The following is a 13,604-nucleotide window of genomic DNA, read 5'->3' on the forward strand; positions in this document are numbered from 1 at the left end:
AATATAAAAGGCCTCTCTGGAAGCACTAGGAACTGACCCTTGATTCTTTCCCCTTAATAGCATTTCTATCCAGGCCATTCAAGAAATACTGTATACTGAAACTAGTCTAGATTCACTTGAAATAATTACTGATGGAAAAATCACTTAGTTTTATGAAGGAGTCACAAAACACCAAATTTGGAGTCTTTGCTCTTTCTTGGGCAAATGGCTATTTGCAAAACCAAAACAGTTGCATGACCAAGGTTTGGAAAAGTTAATTTTTTTGGCTACAACTCCAAGAATCACCTAGCCAAAACGGCCACTGGCTGTGGTGGCTGAGTGATTATGGGAGTTGTAGCCCTAAAAGTAACTTTCTCAGGTCCTGCTATTGACTCTCCAGTGTGAAATAATAGATGGTTTATTAGGCCAAATAAAAATAATATCTGCTTCTGAAGCTGAGCATTGTGACCTTCAACCATAACCGAATGTTTGAAATGCTGCCTCTGTAATCACAGTACCCTGCCAATGGTCTCAGGGCTCAACAGAACGACAAAGTAACATGTTACAGTAGCCATCTGGAGTAGGAAAAGAAACTGAAATACTTCCAAATTAAATCTCACCTGAGGAAGACTGGTGACAGAAACCCTTAATTCCAAGCACACAAGTGCTATCAGGAAGTAGACAGTTCTGGGAAGTCCATAAGCACTTTTGCAGTTCCATGCAAAGCCCCTTCCCCATTACAGAAGAAAGTTGCTAATGTGTGGAAGAGCCAGGAAATGGGGTGTAAAACATGCAGGCAGGGGAGGGAAGTAGTATGAATATCACAGGGGAAAGGCTGACTACAGCAATCCAAAAATATCCAGCCGGTTGTGTCATCACCTACTTTCCTTATAGTTTGTAGACAGAAAAACATGATATGGATGTGTATAATAAGTAAGAGTAAGAGCTGATGCTAAATGTGTCCTGTATATCATGACAAGTGCCCCCTCTTTAGGAGAGCTCCCTAATTTTGCATATCACTGGGACAAAGGTATTTCACAGGAATAAGGACATATACAACTTCATCTCTTTAAACAGATAGAAATCAAAATGTTGCTGCAACTGCTTTTGTTTCTCTTGCTCTCCCTTGCCATCTCCTAAACTGACAGAACTTTAAATTGAAGGTACTTTTGGCAAGAGAGGTTATCTTTTCCACATTCACTTCTCATTAAAGTGTTATGTGCACTGATAATATCAGATAAACAGCAACAACAACCATCTAATAGTTTCTTCTGGTCCAAACCCCTTTAACCTATTTGTACAAAGGAACTGGCTGTCAATCTGTCTTGCCAGAATTACAGTAGCTATTGGGGGACATGGTTCTCATCTGGTCCAAGGCACACTTAAACCATCATGGTAGAAACCATGCTTTGTGCACAACCTGCTGCAACCTACCCTGCAGGCAAAGGATGGATGTAAGTGTGGGGATCCTCACAAGTAGAATGTCCCTATTTTTCTTTGATTTCATTATTTCATATGGTAACACAGGAAACCTGGTGCTGGGGTCTGATCAGACACACTTTATGGAACTGTTATGCAGAGAAGACAATGGGCTTTATGAACTGCTTAAATAAGAAAATAAGCCAAATATTTTCTTTTTCTTCCTTTTCAACCATCTTATGCCTGCGTACCACATTTTCTTTCAAAGATTTCAACCCACTAGAATTCCACACTTCCATCAAAGCTAGAAAGCAAATAAAATCCAAGACTCCTGCACTCTACTCTGAGATAATGTTCCTACTTGTATCTACATCAGCACCCTTTTCCTTTTATTTCAGTTTTTACCTCATTGTCACAGGGATTTTTCATTTTCATTTTATCTTATGTTATTAGTGTTTAGTTTAGCTTATATATTATGCTGAATTTGACTAATTATAGCAATATATGCTTCACCCAAACACACTAATAATTTTTCAGAGAATCCTAAGAAAAGGAAGAGAAAATCTTAAGACATTTCTGTGGGATCATGATGTAGCTGTGTTGTGCAAGGCTGGAAACAATTCTACCCCCATTCCCAGTAGCAGAGAATATTAGCAATATGGGCTGTGAGTAAATTTGTGAAAAAATCATGTTAAAATAAAACTGAGGGAGTGCTAAGAATCTGGAAGGGGGAAAGAGCACTGTTGGGATGAGGGATATTGTATTGTGGGATACAATATTGTATTGTGAGATACTTATATAAATTAATCCCAGGATGTCTAGTCAGTCTTCAATATTTAAAACTCCTGTTAGCAGTCAGCAGCTTAATCAATAGAACATTTTAAAAACTGAATGATAGGTGTATGGATTTACCCCATTTGACCTACATGACATATGGGGCAGTTTGGGCCCGAGTATTTTTGAAGAATAATGGATACTATCTGCTTATCTGCTGTGGACAGAGAATTTTAAAGTGAGCAAGAAGAGTTGGGGCCATCTCTGCGAAAGTAAAGTCATCTCTACACACCACATATTATTAAGGAGAAACTGAAAATCAGCTAGAAGGCTCTTTAGCTAGTTGGCTGAAAACCAAAATCTAGATTAAAACACATATTGTTTATCTTTGCCTTTGCTGTCTTCATAAAATAGGACAGAATGATGTACTTTTTCAGAGCTTGTATTGGGTCTATTTTTTCATATTCATTATAAATACATCTGGATAACTAAAGAAATATTTACTTTAGATTATATTTCCACCTGGACTGATGGGCTTTGTTTAAGACTCAGGAGTGCAGGTCTATTAGAACTGAGTCAAAGTTCTGCAAAAGATAAGCCAGGCTATAAAGTTGGGGAGGGGAGGTTTTTTGAATGTTTGGAGTGAGAAAGAGAGAGAAAATTATTGCGTCTTCCTGGTAGCTACTGGTTACCATTTACACAGTCACAATATTTGATAAGAAAGCATCTTAGCAGGAACATTTAGAGGTAAGAGCAACTGGGAAGATGCAATGCCACAAAACCAGTGGTGGCAAGTTGGGGGGGGGAGAATGTGGAAATGAAACAAAAGCAAATGATGTCAACATGATATCTAGGGTTTTCCTTTTTTTTGCACAATTTGAGCTGAAAGTTCACTTCTGACTTAGTTTTAGCTCTTTGTTAATATTGTTTGGAATATCTGAAAGATGTCATATAGCCTGTTTTAGAGAAAAATGAATTCAAGATTTTTGCAAACAAAGAAAACTTAAAGCAGCTTAAGAATTGGGTGAACATGTGGGCTCAAGCTACATTTTGTTTTTTGCTTTGTTTCTAACCCCACATCACATCTTTGAGTTTCCTAGTGTATGGATTACAAATGTACCAGGAAGAAACCAGGAAGCTGAGCACTAAGCAGGAACAATCAAAGACAGCAGCAGCAGAGCTTACAACTCCTAGACTCCCTTATTCAGTAAGTGGGCCATATTGTCTGGGACATTTTGTGAGTTGTAGTCTGAAAGGGAGCAGATTACACCAGCTTCTTCACCTATTTTGGGTAATGGATTACGATCAAATAAATTAATAGAGAAATTCTTTACATGTAACACTTGTAAATATAAGCTTATTCTACACTTAATCAGCTGTTTCCATTAGTCTGCCTAGACTAGAGGCTAGTACAGCCCTATTTGCAAAGAATTTTTTCAGTCTTTTAATTAGTCAAGGCAGAATCACACACTTGTATGTTTGCTCAGGCAATACTGTGCTTCATTCTTGCTGGGGATTTGTGGCTCAGTTTCCCATAATAACCTTGAACTCAATAAGAAGCCTGTAAAGTACAAAGTACAGTCTGCCATTCCTCTAGACGGCCCTCATGGGAAGCTCCACATGCAAGAGGCATCCCAAGGCAAAGGGAGGGCGCATACATGTGGAGTGTCCATGCTCTACTACAATGACTTATGGTGGCACCAGAAGAGGGACCATGATGAAGGAAAGGACAGTGAGTAGGACCAAGTTGGCTATGTGCTAAAAACTATTAACAAGACCCATCATGCAGCAAGCTTCAACAAGAGCCTTTTCAAGTACTGTAGAAGGGAAAAGGCTTGTGTGTTCTCGAGAAAGAGGTGAAGGACAGCAAATGCTATGGCTCTCTTAAGAAACTTACGTGAAGGCAAATGCCACCAATGCTCCACTGACCACAATGAAATCCAAGATGTTCCACAGGTCCCGAAAATAAGAGCCTCGATGTAGGATCAATCCTAAATCAATCATCTGCAAAAGGAACCAAAGCAAAGAGATACAGGACAATTGAGTCATTATGCCTAGTTCCTTGGTTACTATCGTACTGAGATTACCAGTCTTCTAGTATCAATGAGTTATTACAGTTTTCTACATTTTCCATTCTAATAAAGGTACAGTAGTCAAGTTTGTTGATCACTTTACAAAGCAGACAGTGAAGAAAAAGAAAATTGACTGGTTTGTATGGAAACAAAAATGATTTGAACAGACTTCAGGTGCAAGATCTAGTGTTCATGTGTAATGCAGAAAATGACATTAAAATGATTTTCATGTCCAGTTCATATTAGAAATTGATCTAAAAGATCTTGGGAAGTATGCACTGATGTACAAGTATTTAGCATTCCAAAATATTATTACTGTTTTTCTTCTCTACACATCTATAATCTCCGCCCCCTCCGATTTAACAACGATGGCCCTGGAAGAGGAAACAGTTTGGCTGGAGGGACATGAGACTAGTGATTTCTTTTACAGTACTCTGTGCTGCTGGAGTTATCATATCCCACACCATTCCCAGAATCCACAGTGCTATAATAATAATAATAATAATAATAATAATAATACCAACAACAACAACAACACCAACAACTTTATTACGGCCATTTGGCCAGCACAAACAGTGCTGTAATAGCATTCTTCATTAGTTGTACTGGCTTTTGCAGGTAAACATATTATTACAAGTCATCCATTATACCAAAAGACATTTCAAGTGCTACAGTAAATGGAGACAAGTCTCAGTATTTTCACTATGCCCTTTCTTTAATAGTTGTGAAGAGGTGAGAGTAAGCAATGACCACTTAAGAAACAGGCAGCTGGGAACTCCAAATGCAGTGTAAGAGCTGTTTTTCTCTCTGTAACTCATGAAAGAACCTTAAAAAAATAACTGAATTTCTAGGATTTTGAATTAAAACTAATTAACAGAAGCCCCCATACATCCTAATGCCATTACTTGAAAGGCACTCCCAGGCACAACATGTTTGGAAGATAGTTTTTTGTGGGGTTTTCGGGCTACGTGGCTGGTTTCTGCAAGAGTTTATTTCTCATGTTTTGCCAGCATCTGTGGCTGGCATCTTCAGAGAAGAATTGCAGTAATAACTTATAAGGTGCTGTGGTGTCATCTAGTGGTCTAAGTCAAAACTACTAGCAAATACAACAAACGGTACAGTCAATGAGAGGGGACCCAAGGCAAAGATCTGTATTTGGGACTGTTACCCAAATGAGAGATAACTTTCCTACCCCAATAAGACACTTAGGAGTTATGACTGAGGACATGGTGTGCCAGCATACATGAAAAAGAGCATTTATAGACATCTCATTCTGAGGACAACTGTTAGTATCACATTCTATTGATTTGTATGGCCCAGCTATCACTCCACCTCCTTAGACCTCAGCTTAATAGATCTTAGGCCTCGTTCCCACTTACAAAAAAAGTGGTTTGTGATCCGAATCAATGGATCGATTTGACAGTGGAGTTTGGTTCCCACGACATTTGCCCCAATCACATTTTTACCTGTAAAATAACACACTTGTGGTTCACATTCACGAATGAATTGGTTCAAAATGGACCTGCTCCAGCCAGCCAAAGGGCAAATTTAAATCGATTCCAATCCGCATCTAGTTCACACTTGTGCAGAATCGATTTATCCAAAAAGATGCGGAAAACACCAGCGTCAAAAAGACGCAGGTTAAATGGGTCTAGCACGTGCCCCCCCTCTCTGAATTGCTTCAGTGAATCAATTCAAGTGGGAACCAGGGTCATTTGGACTGGTTCAAACCAATTTGTGGTCCAGGTTAAAAAGGAGTCGGAATCAGGTCTTAGTTCTCAGGGCTCACTTGAGATTCTTTTCTACCTGACGTAGAGCAAATGGTGCTCAACCCAAAAGATAAAGTACCTATGCTTGGTCAAATTATTATGGCACCTCCCTTCCAAGTGCTTCTCCTTCTTCCAGCAAGACTACTGTAATAATAAATTAAACAATTAGTCATCTGAAATCAAAGGCTTTCATGGCCGGCATCCATAGGTTTTTTTTTTGGGTTTTTGGGCTATGTGGCCATGTTCTAGAAGAGTTTATTCCTGACATTTCACTAGCATCTGTGGCTGGCATATTCAGAAAATGCTGTCCTGGAAGAGAGTGGGTATATATATATATACTGTGTGATCCTGGGTAAGTAGAAGTGATTCCCATGTTAATCTGTATATTCTTCTGTTGTTGATAGTCAGGCCTCAGGGTTGGGGGATATGCAAAATAGGATTAGTGTCTGCCAAATGGTAGCCAAATGGCTACCAGTCCTGAAGAACACCAAAACCAGGACTCAGCAAATGCAAATGAGAAACCACTCAGAGTCAGAGGCTTTTCCAGCAGACAATGATCACCAAGTAGCAGACACTAATCCTCTTTTGCATATCCCCCAACTCTGAGGTCTGACCATCAACAACAGCACAATACATAGATTAACACGGGAAACACTTCTCCATACGCAGGATCACACAGTGAATATATACTCACTCTCTTCCAGGTCAGCATTCTCTGAAGATGCCAGCCACAGATGCTGGCGAAACGTCAGGAAGATACTCCTCTAGAACATGGCCACATAGCCTGAAAAACCCACAAAAAACAATTAGTGATCTGTTGTTCTTTTCTTGGGAAGTCTCTTCATGGGGCAAGCCTGGGACATCTCCTCACTCTCCCCAATAGTAGGGCTGGCACTGTTTAAGATGAAGTATATGTAAGTATACTTCAAATAAGACAGTTCTGTGGACATAGGTGTAGCCACACTACAGAATTAACACACTGCAGTTTGACACCACTTTAACTGTCAAGACAATATCCTACAGAATCCTGGGATTTGTAGTTTTGTGAGGCACCAGAGCTCTATGACTAGGGTTGCCATGACCCGCCCCCTGGCGGGACAATCCCGCTTTTGAACTAGGCCGTCCCAGTTCGTCCCTGGACCTGGGTTTGCCCCGGGTCCGCTGCAGTGGCTGGCACCTATGGCGGTGGTTGCGCTGGCTGTTGTGTGCGGCCCCTCCAACGGGTCTTGCGCTGCGCTGTGCGCCATGCGGCGCCAACACCAACGCAGCTTCTGCCGCCACCGACGCCGCCGGCACCTTCTTAGCCCTGTGTGCTCTTGCAGGGCTGTGCACAGGGCTAAGTAGGAGGAGATTCTCCTCCTGGGGCTGGCTGGCTGGCCAATAGCTGCGGGCAGGAGGCAGGGCTGTTTGAGCTCCAGTCTGCCGTCATTGGCCGGCCAGCCTCAAGAGGAGGAGCTCCTCTATTTGGTCTCCACGTGGGCCGGGCTGGGTCCAGCGAGGAGGAGGAGGAGGAGGAGGAGGAGGAGGAGGGAGGGAGGGAGTGAGGGAGGAAGGAGGAGGAGGATTTCCATTCCATTTGTACAGGTCTGCTTTGTTTTAACAATGATAGTGGTGATGATGATGATGATGATGATGATGATGATGGTGACATTGATATCAGCCAGCTTCTGAGGCACGACCAATGTAAGTTGCTCTGATTTTTACAAACTCATGCGCAGTGAAGAAAAACCAAAGTCCCTTGACCAAGTACACACTGAGAAGTATAGTTGAATCCGAGGGCAAATCCACTTCTTGTTAAACCACCTTGACATGTTCAATATGCATAGCCATGTGAACCCATGTTCAGTGTGAAACCCAAAGAGTTTGGTTATGCAATAAGCCTCTGAAATATGCAAGAGGCCATGTTAAGTAAAGCCATGTTAAATGCCCAAATGTGCTGTTATGTGTTTTGGAATTGGGGGAGGGGTGGTGGTGTTTGGCCAGAAAGGGAAGTGTATTTCTGCCATATGTCTAGGAATAATGCCCAAATGTCCTCCATTTTGATCATGCCTTAGAAACATGCATTTATATGAACATTTTTTAAAAATCATCAAATTTTTTCATGTGTCCTCCATTTTAAAAAAGTGTCCTAGGAGAAAAAATGATACTACTACAAAAAGAAATGTCAGATTTTCAATCCGATATACGCAAAGAAATTAGAATTGATTTGAAAGAAATAAAATCTTCTGTAGAGAAAGCTACCTCAGAAATGGTAAAAATTAAAGCAAAAATTAATGTAATAGAAGAGAAACAGAATGAGCAGGAGAAGAAATTGGAAGAGTTTAATATTAAACAGGACATTCAATTGGATGAAAATTTAAAATGGGAGTATAAATTAAGAGAGAAATCTTTGAAAATAAGGGGTTTACCCAAAATAGAAAATGACGATCTATATGAGTCTCTGATGCCCAAGTTGGCTGAATATTTAGATTTTGATATACAAATTTTTTGTTTGAGTGTGGAAAAGGCCTTTAGACTAAATTCGCAAATAGCGAGACAAAAGAAGCTCCCTCGAGACATTGTAATAAGTTTTTGAATAAATGAATACGTGATTTACTAATTAGAAAACATAATGAATCCCTCTTTAAAATAAATCAAGCTGATCTACAGATTTTTAAAGATATTCCAGCGAAAATCTTAAGAAGGAAGAAGGATGATTATTTTTTGACTTTATTTTTAAGACAGGCAAATATACAATATAGATGGTTGATACCGGAAGGACTTATACTTTGGTATAAAAAAAAGAAATATAAAATTAAAACAATTGTTGAGGCAAAGAAAGTGTTTGAATTTATATCAAAGGATCATAAAAAAGAACAAACACAACAGAGTAAACAAAATAAAGAGGATGAGCAAAACATCAAAAAATATTACTTCCGCAATCCAAGACAGAAAAAGCTAACATTAGAACAGGAGATTTCAGGGAGGAAAAAAAAGAAAGAGGAGGATGGAGAATTAAAAACTTGCAATCTAGTGTTACATTTACAGAACTTGAGATAACTCCTAGAAAAGATGCAACTCAAATCTTGAGAGAAGATGAAAAAGAAGGGAAAAAAGACAATAAAATGACAAAAAACCCGAGGAAGAGTATTCACTGGGAAAGAATACTCATGAAGATATTGATTTAGAAGAAAATACGATAATCCTGAATGAATAACAGCTTAAAGGTCATCTCATGGAATGTCAAAGGTATTAATAGATGTATAAAAAGGAAAAAAAAATCATTATTTAGAAGGTTTGAAAAAGGATGTGGTATGTTTACAAGAAACACATATTAAGAAAGGAGAGACTAACTTTGTGGTAAACCCTAAATTGGGACAACATTTTATTTCAGCAGCAGACAGAAGGAAAAAAGTGTCGTAATGTACCTTAAACCTAGTTTAGAAGCGGTGGAAGTAATAAATGATAAAAATGGACATTACAGTACTTAGGTGTTATGATAAATATCCAAGCACAAAAAAACTTAATTCTGGGAATATATGCACCAAATGAGAAAAAAGATAAATTTTATCAAAACCTCATGAACAAAATTAAAGCAATAACCTTTGATGCAGCTATACTTTTAGGAGATTGGAATGGGGTAATTAATCCCCAACAAGATAGATTTGCTAATAAGGTAATCAAACCCAAACAGGGAAAACTACCAAAATCTTTTTCTGATTTGATGGATTTTTGTAGCATGTCAGATGTATGGAGATTAAGAAACCCCTCAGGTAGGGAGTTTACTTTTTTTTCCTAAACCACATAATTTGTGGGCTAGACTTGATTTTTTTCTAATTTCAACATCTCTCTGCTCATAGGTGAAAGTAATAGATATGCTCCCCAATGTCATGTCAGACCATAATCCTGTTATTATGGAACTATGGCTTGGTAATAGAAATTATAATTGGAGACTGAATGAAACCCTGTTAAATGATGAAAAAACCATTGTGGAAGTAAAGAAATAAATAAAAGATTACTTTAAAGAAAACTTAAATGATGAGGTTGAAACCCATGTAGTTTGGGATGCAATGAAACCTGTTATAAGAGGTTTTTATATAAAAAAGGTACAGAAAGGAAAAAGGAAAAGAACAAAAATTTGGCAGACTTACAAGAACAACTGAAATATAAAAAGAAACAATTGCAAAATAAGGGACAGGATAAGAACATAGAGAAGGATATTATAATGATACAAAATCAGATTTCTTTATTATTGGTCGATCAGTTAAATAAGAAAATGAAATATATGAAACAAAGGTACTTTGAGTCTGCTAATAAGCCGGGTAAACTTCTAGCTTACAGATTGAGAAAGCAAATGCAAAAGAAACAAATTTTAAAAATAAATCATAATGGGAATGTATATAGCAAACAAAGTGAGATAAAACAGATTTTTGTTAACTACTATACTTACTTGTTTAAGGGAAGCCATGTCAAAAAAAAGCAATCCTAAACTATTTGAAAGGGGAAAATATTCCTCAAATTTTCGAAGAACAAAGGGAGGCATTAAACAGAGAAATAACACTTCAAGAAATCAGAGATGCAATACATCAAAGCAAGCGTGGCAAAGCCACAGGACCTGACGGGTTCCCAGCTGAATTTTACAAAATTTTTATGGAAGAGTTGATTTACCTGTTGCAAATGACATTAAATAATATGTTGGTGGGACAAATTCCTGAATCATGGTCAGATTCTAACACAACTTTAATTCCTAAAGAGGAAAAAGACATCTCGAACCCTAAAAATTATCAACCAATAGCTCTGCTTAATGCAGATTACAAAATTTTCGCGTCCATATTAGCAACCAGGTTGAAAAAGATCCTCAAGGTATGGGTAAATCAGGATCAAAGAGGGTTCTTACCAGGAAGAAAAATGAAAGATAATATAAGGCACTTATTAAATATTATTGAATATCATGGGAAGAAAAAGGATAGGAAATTAGCCTTAGTCTTTTTGGATTCTGAAAGGGCCTTTGACCGAGTAAATTGGTCTTTTTTGAAGGAAACTATTAAAAGAATGGGACTTGGTAATGAATTTTGTGGTTGGATAGATCAAATATATAAAGAACAGTGAACGAATTTGATAATTAAAGGAGAAAAGTAAAAAAAGATAAAAATTTATAAAGGTACTTGGCAAGGCTGTCCCTTGTCCCCACTTTTATTTATACTGGTCTTGGAGGTACTTACTAATCTGATCAGAGATGATGAAAATATAGTAGGAGTTAAAATCAAAGGGAAAGAAGCTAAATTAAAAGCTTATGCTGATGATCTAATACTTACCCTGTCAAACCCAATTGAGCAAATAACTAATGAGAATAGAATTTTAAATCAATTTGGAAATGTTTCGGGTTTAGTGCTCAACAAAGAAAAAACGTTGATGCTTGTAATGAACTTGAGTAAGGCAGACCAAGTCCAATTAGAAACTAAATCAAATTATAAAATAAAGAATAAAATAAAGTACTTGGGAACTTGGTTAACTGTAAAAAATCTGGATTTGTATAAGAATAATTACGAAAAGACCTGGCAAAATATTAAAAATGATATGCGTAGATGGAATAATCTGGGATTATCCTGGCTTGGAAAAATCGCCACGGTAAAAATGAATATCCTCCCGAAACTCATTTTTTGTTTCAGACTATCCCAATTATTTCAAATGAAAAACCCTTTGTACAGTGGGACAGGGAAATTAGTAAATTCATCTGGAATGGGGAAAAACCATGTGTTAGGTTTAAGAATATGCAAGATGATGTGAGTAGAGGTGGTACGGGCCTACCAAATTTGAAAACCTACTTTTACTCGTGTTGCTTTGAGTGGCTGTTAGAATGGGTCAAACTGGAAAATGTGGAGTTGTTGAGTCTGGAAACAGCAGATCTAACATATGGGATACATGCCTATCTTTTATATAATAAATCCAAAGGGGACTGTTTTCCTTGATCACTGTATAAGAAAACCTCTGATTAAGGCTTGGCTAAAATATAGAGTGTTATTTAAGAAATTGCCTTATTGGACATCGGTTAATGAGGCTTTTCATAAAAATGCTGCAATCTGCACTACTAAATGGTTGACTTATAAAGATTTGGTTATGACTGATAGGGATACCCATAAGCTTAAACTGAAATCACAAGAAGAAATGATTGCAGAGGGAGTTTCCATAAATTGGTTTTTGTATCGTCAAATCAAAGAGAGATTTATGCAGGATAACAGGTTAATGGGTATTGAAATGGAGGCCCAAGACTTTGACAAAATTAGTTATTCCCACAACCCAAAGAAAATATCTTTATTTTACAAATTCTTACTGAAGTATGAAATGTATGAGGAATCTGTGAAACCACCAATGATTAAATGGGCTCAAGACTTGCAGTGGGAAAAAACATGGAAAATTTGGTTGAAACATACTGTATGTGTGGAGCTCAAAGAAAATTACTGTAAAATGCAAAATCAGTGGTACTTGACTCCAGCTAAAATAGCAAAAATTTACAAAAACAGCAGTCCCTTATGCTGGAGATGTGAAAAGGCCGTGGGGTCTATTCTGCATATGTGGTGGAATTGTGATCATGCCAAAAAATATTGGATCCAAGTTCATGAGCAAATTCAAAAAAATAATAGGTTGCCAATTTAAGTTTGAACCAAAGTGTTATTTATTGAATATGATCACAGACAATAGATTAGAAGATAAATTTGGTGTACTTTTGTTTTATATGATAGTGGCGGCTCGGATAGCTTTTGCTTCACAATGGAAAGGAAAAAGTCAGGTGACATGGGAAGATTGGTGGATGAGACTGATGGCCTACTTAGAAATGGATAAGCTCACTTGTCTGATTAGGGATAAGGACTGGAATAACCGGAAAAAATGTTGGATGCCTTTGATTAAATTTGTGGAAGCAGATAGAAATATTAACAACTTTCAATGTTAAAGTAGAACCAACGATTACAGACTACTGTATCATATCTGAAATAGTATATTCTGATATATGTTGTATTTCTCCTTTTTGTTTGTTTGTTTTGTCATGTTTTGTCTTGTTCTTTATGTGATGGTTGTTGATGTCTTTTAATCAATAAAAAGTTAAAAAGTGTCCTACATTTGAAAATGTTGTCCTACATTTGTCCTGGTTTGGAGGTCCTGACTTATGGCAACCCTATCTATGACAGATCAGGCTGAATACCTCACCAAACTAGAAAACTCACGGTTCTGTAGGATAGGGTCATCACAATTAAAGTGGTGTTAAACTGCTTTAATTCTGCAGTGTGGCTACACTCACATGATACATTAGGCAGGCAAAGAGCCTACAAAGAGTAATTCTCTTCATCACAGTAATCTTTTATGAAAAATATTCCCTTGATTCCTTGGGCCCAGTTTACATATTACAATGCCCCCAGGGAAATATATTAGAAAAAGATTCCTTTGAAATTCCTGTAATCATCTAGGAAAATATCAAACACACATTGAAAATCTATCAGTATGTTTCTGCCTTCAGTGGCTGTCACATTGTTATTATAGAATATTCTAAGAATCAGGTAGCAGGAGTGTAAACAAAGTATTTAAGATAAGTTGCTTAAATTGAAGGACCAGCTCTAGA

The 13,604-nt window shown here is 37.6% G+C and overlaps 1 protein-coding gene across 13 annotated transcripts in view; it reads right to left on the minus strand.

The window, feature by feature from the left end:
- The window catches only part of CACNA1A (calcium voltage-gated channel subunit alpha1 A), a 461,089-nt gene that overhangs the window by 126,182 nt on the left and 321,303 nt on the right, over nucleotides 1–13,604 (minus strand). For all 13 annotated transcript variants that reach the window (XM_042448340.1, XM_042448338.1, XM_042448344.1 and 10 more), the window contains exon 26: nucleotides 4,070–4,176. In XM_042448340.1, the coding sequence (XP_042304274.1) occupies nucleotides 4,070–4,176 (107 nt within the window). The remainder of the gene's footprint in view (nucleotides 1–4,069; nucleotides 4,177–13,604) is intronic.

Source organism: Sceloporus undulatus, chromosome 2 (assembly GCF_019175285.1).
Source record: "Sceloporus undulatus isolate JIND9_A2432 ecotype Alabama chromosome 2, SceUnd_v1.1, whole genome shotgun sequence".
NCBI classification, from domain to species: domain Eukaryota; kingdom Metazoa; phylum Chordata; class Lepidosauria; order Squamata; family Phrynosomatidae; genus Sceloporus; species Sceloporus undulatus.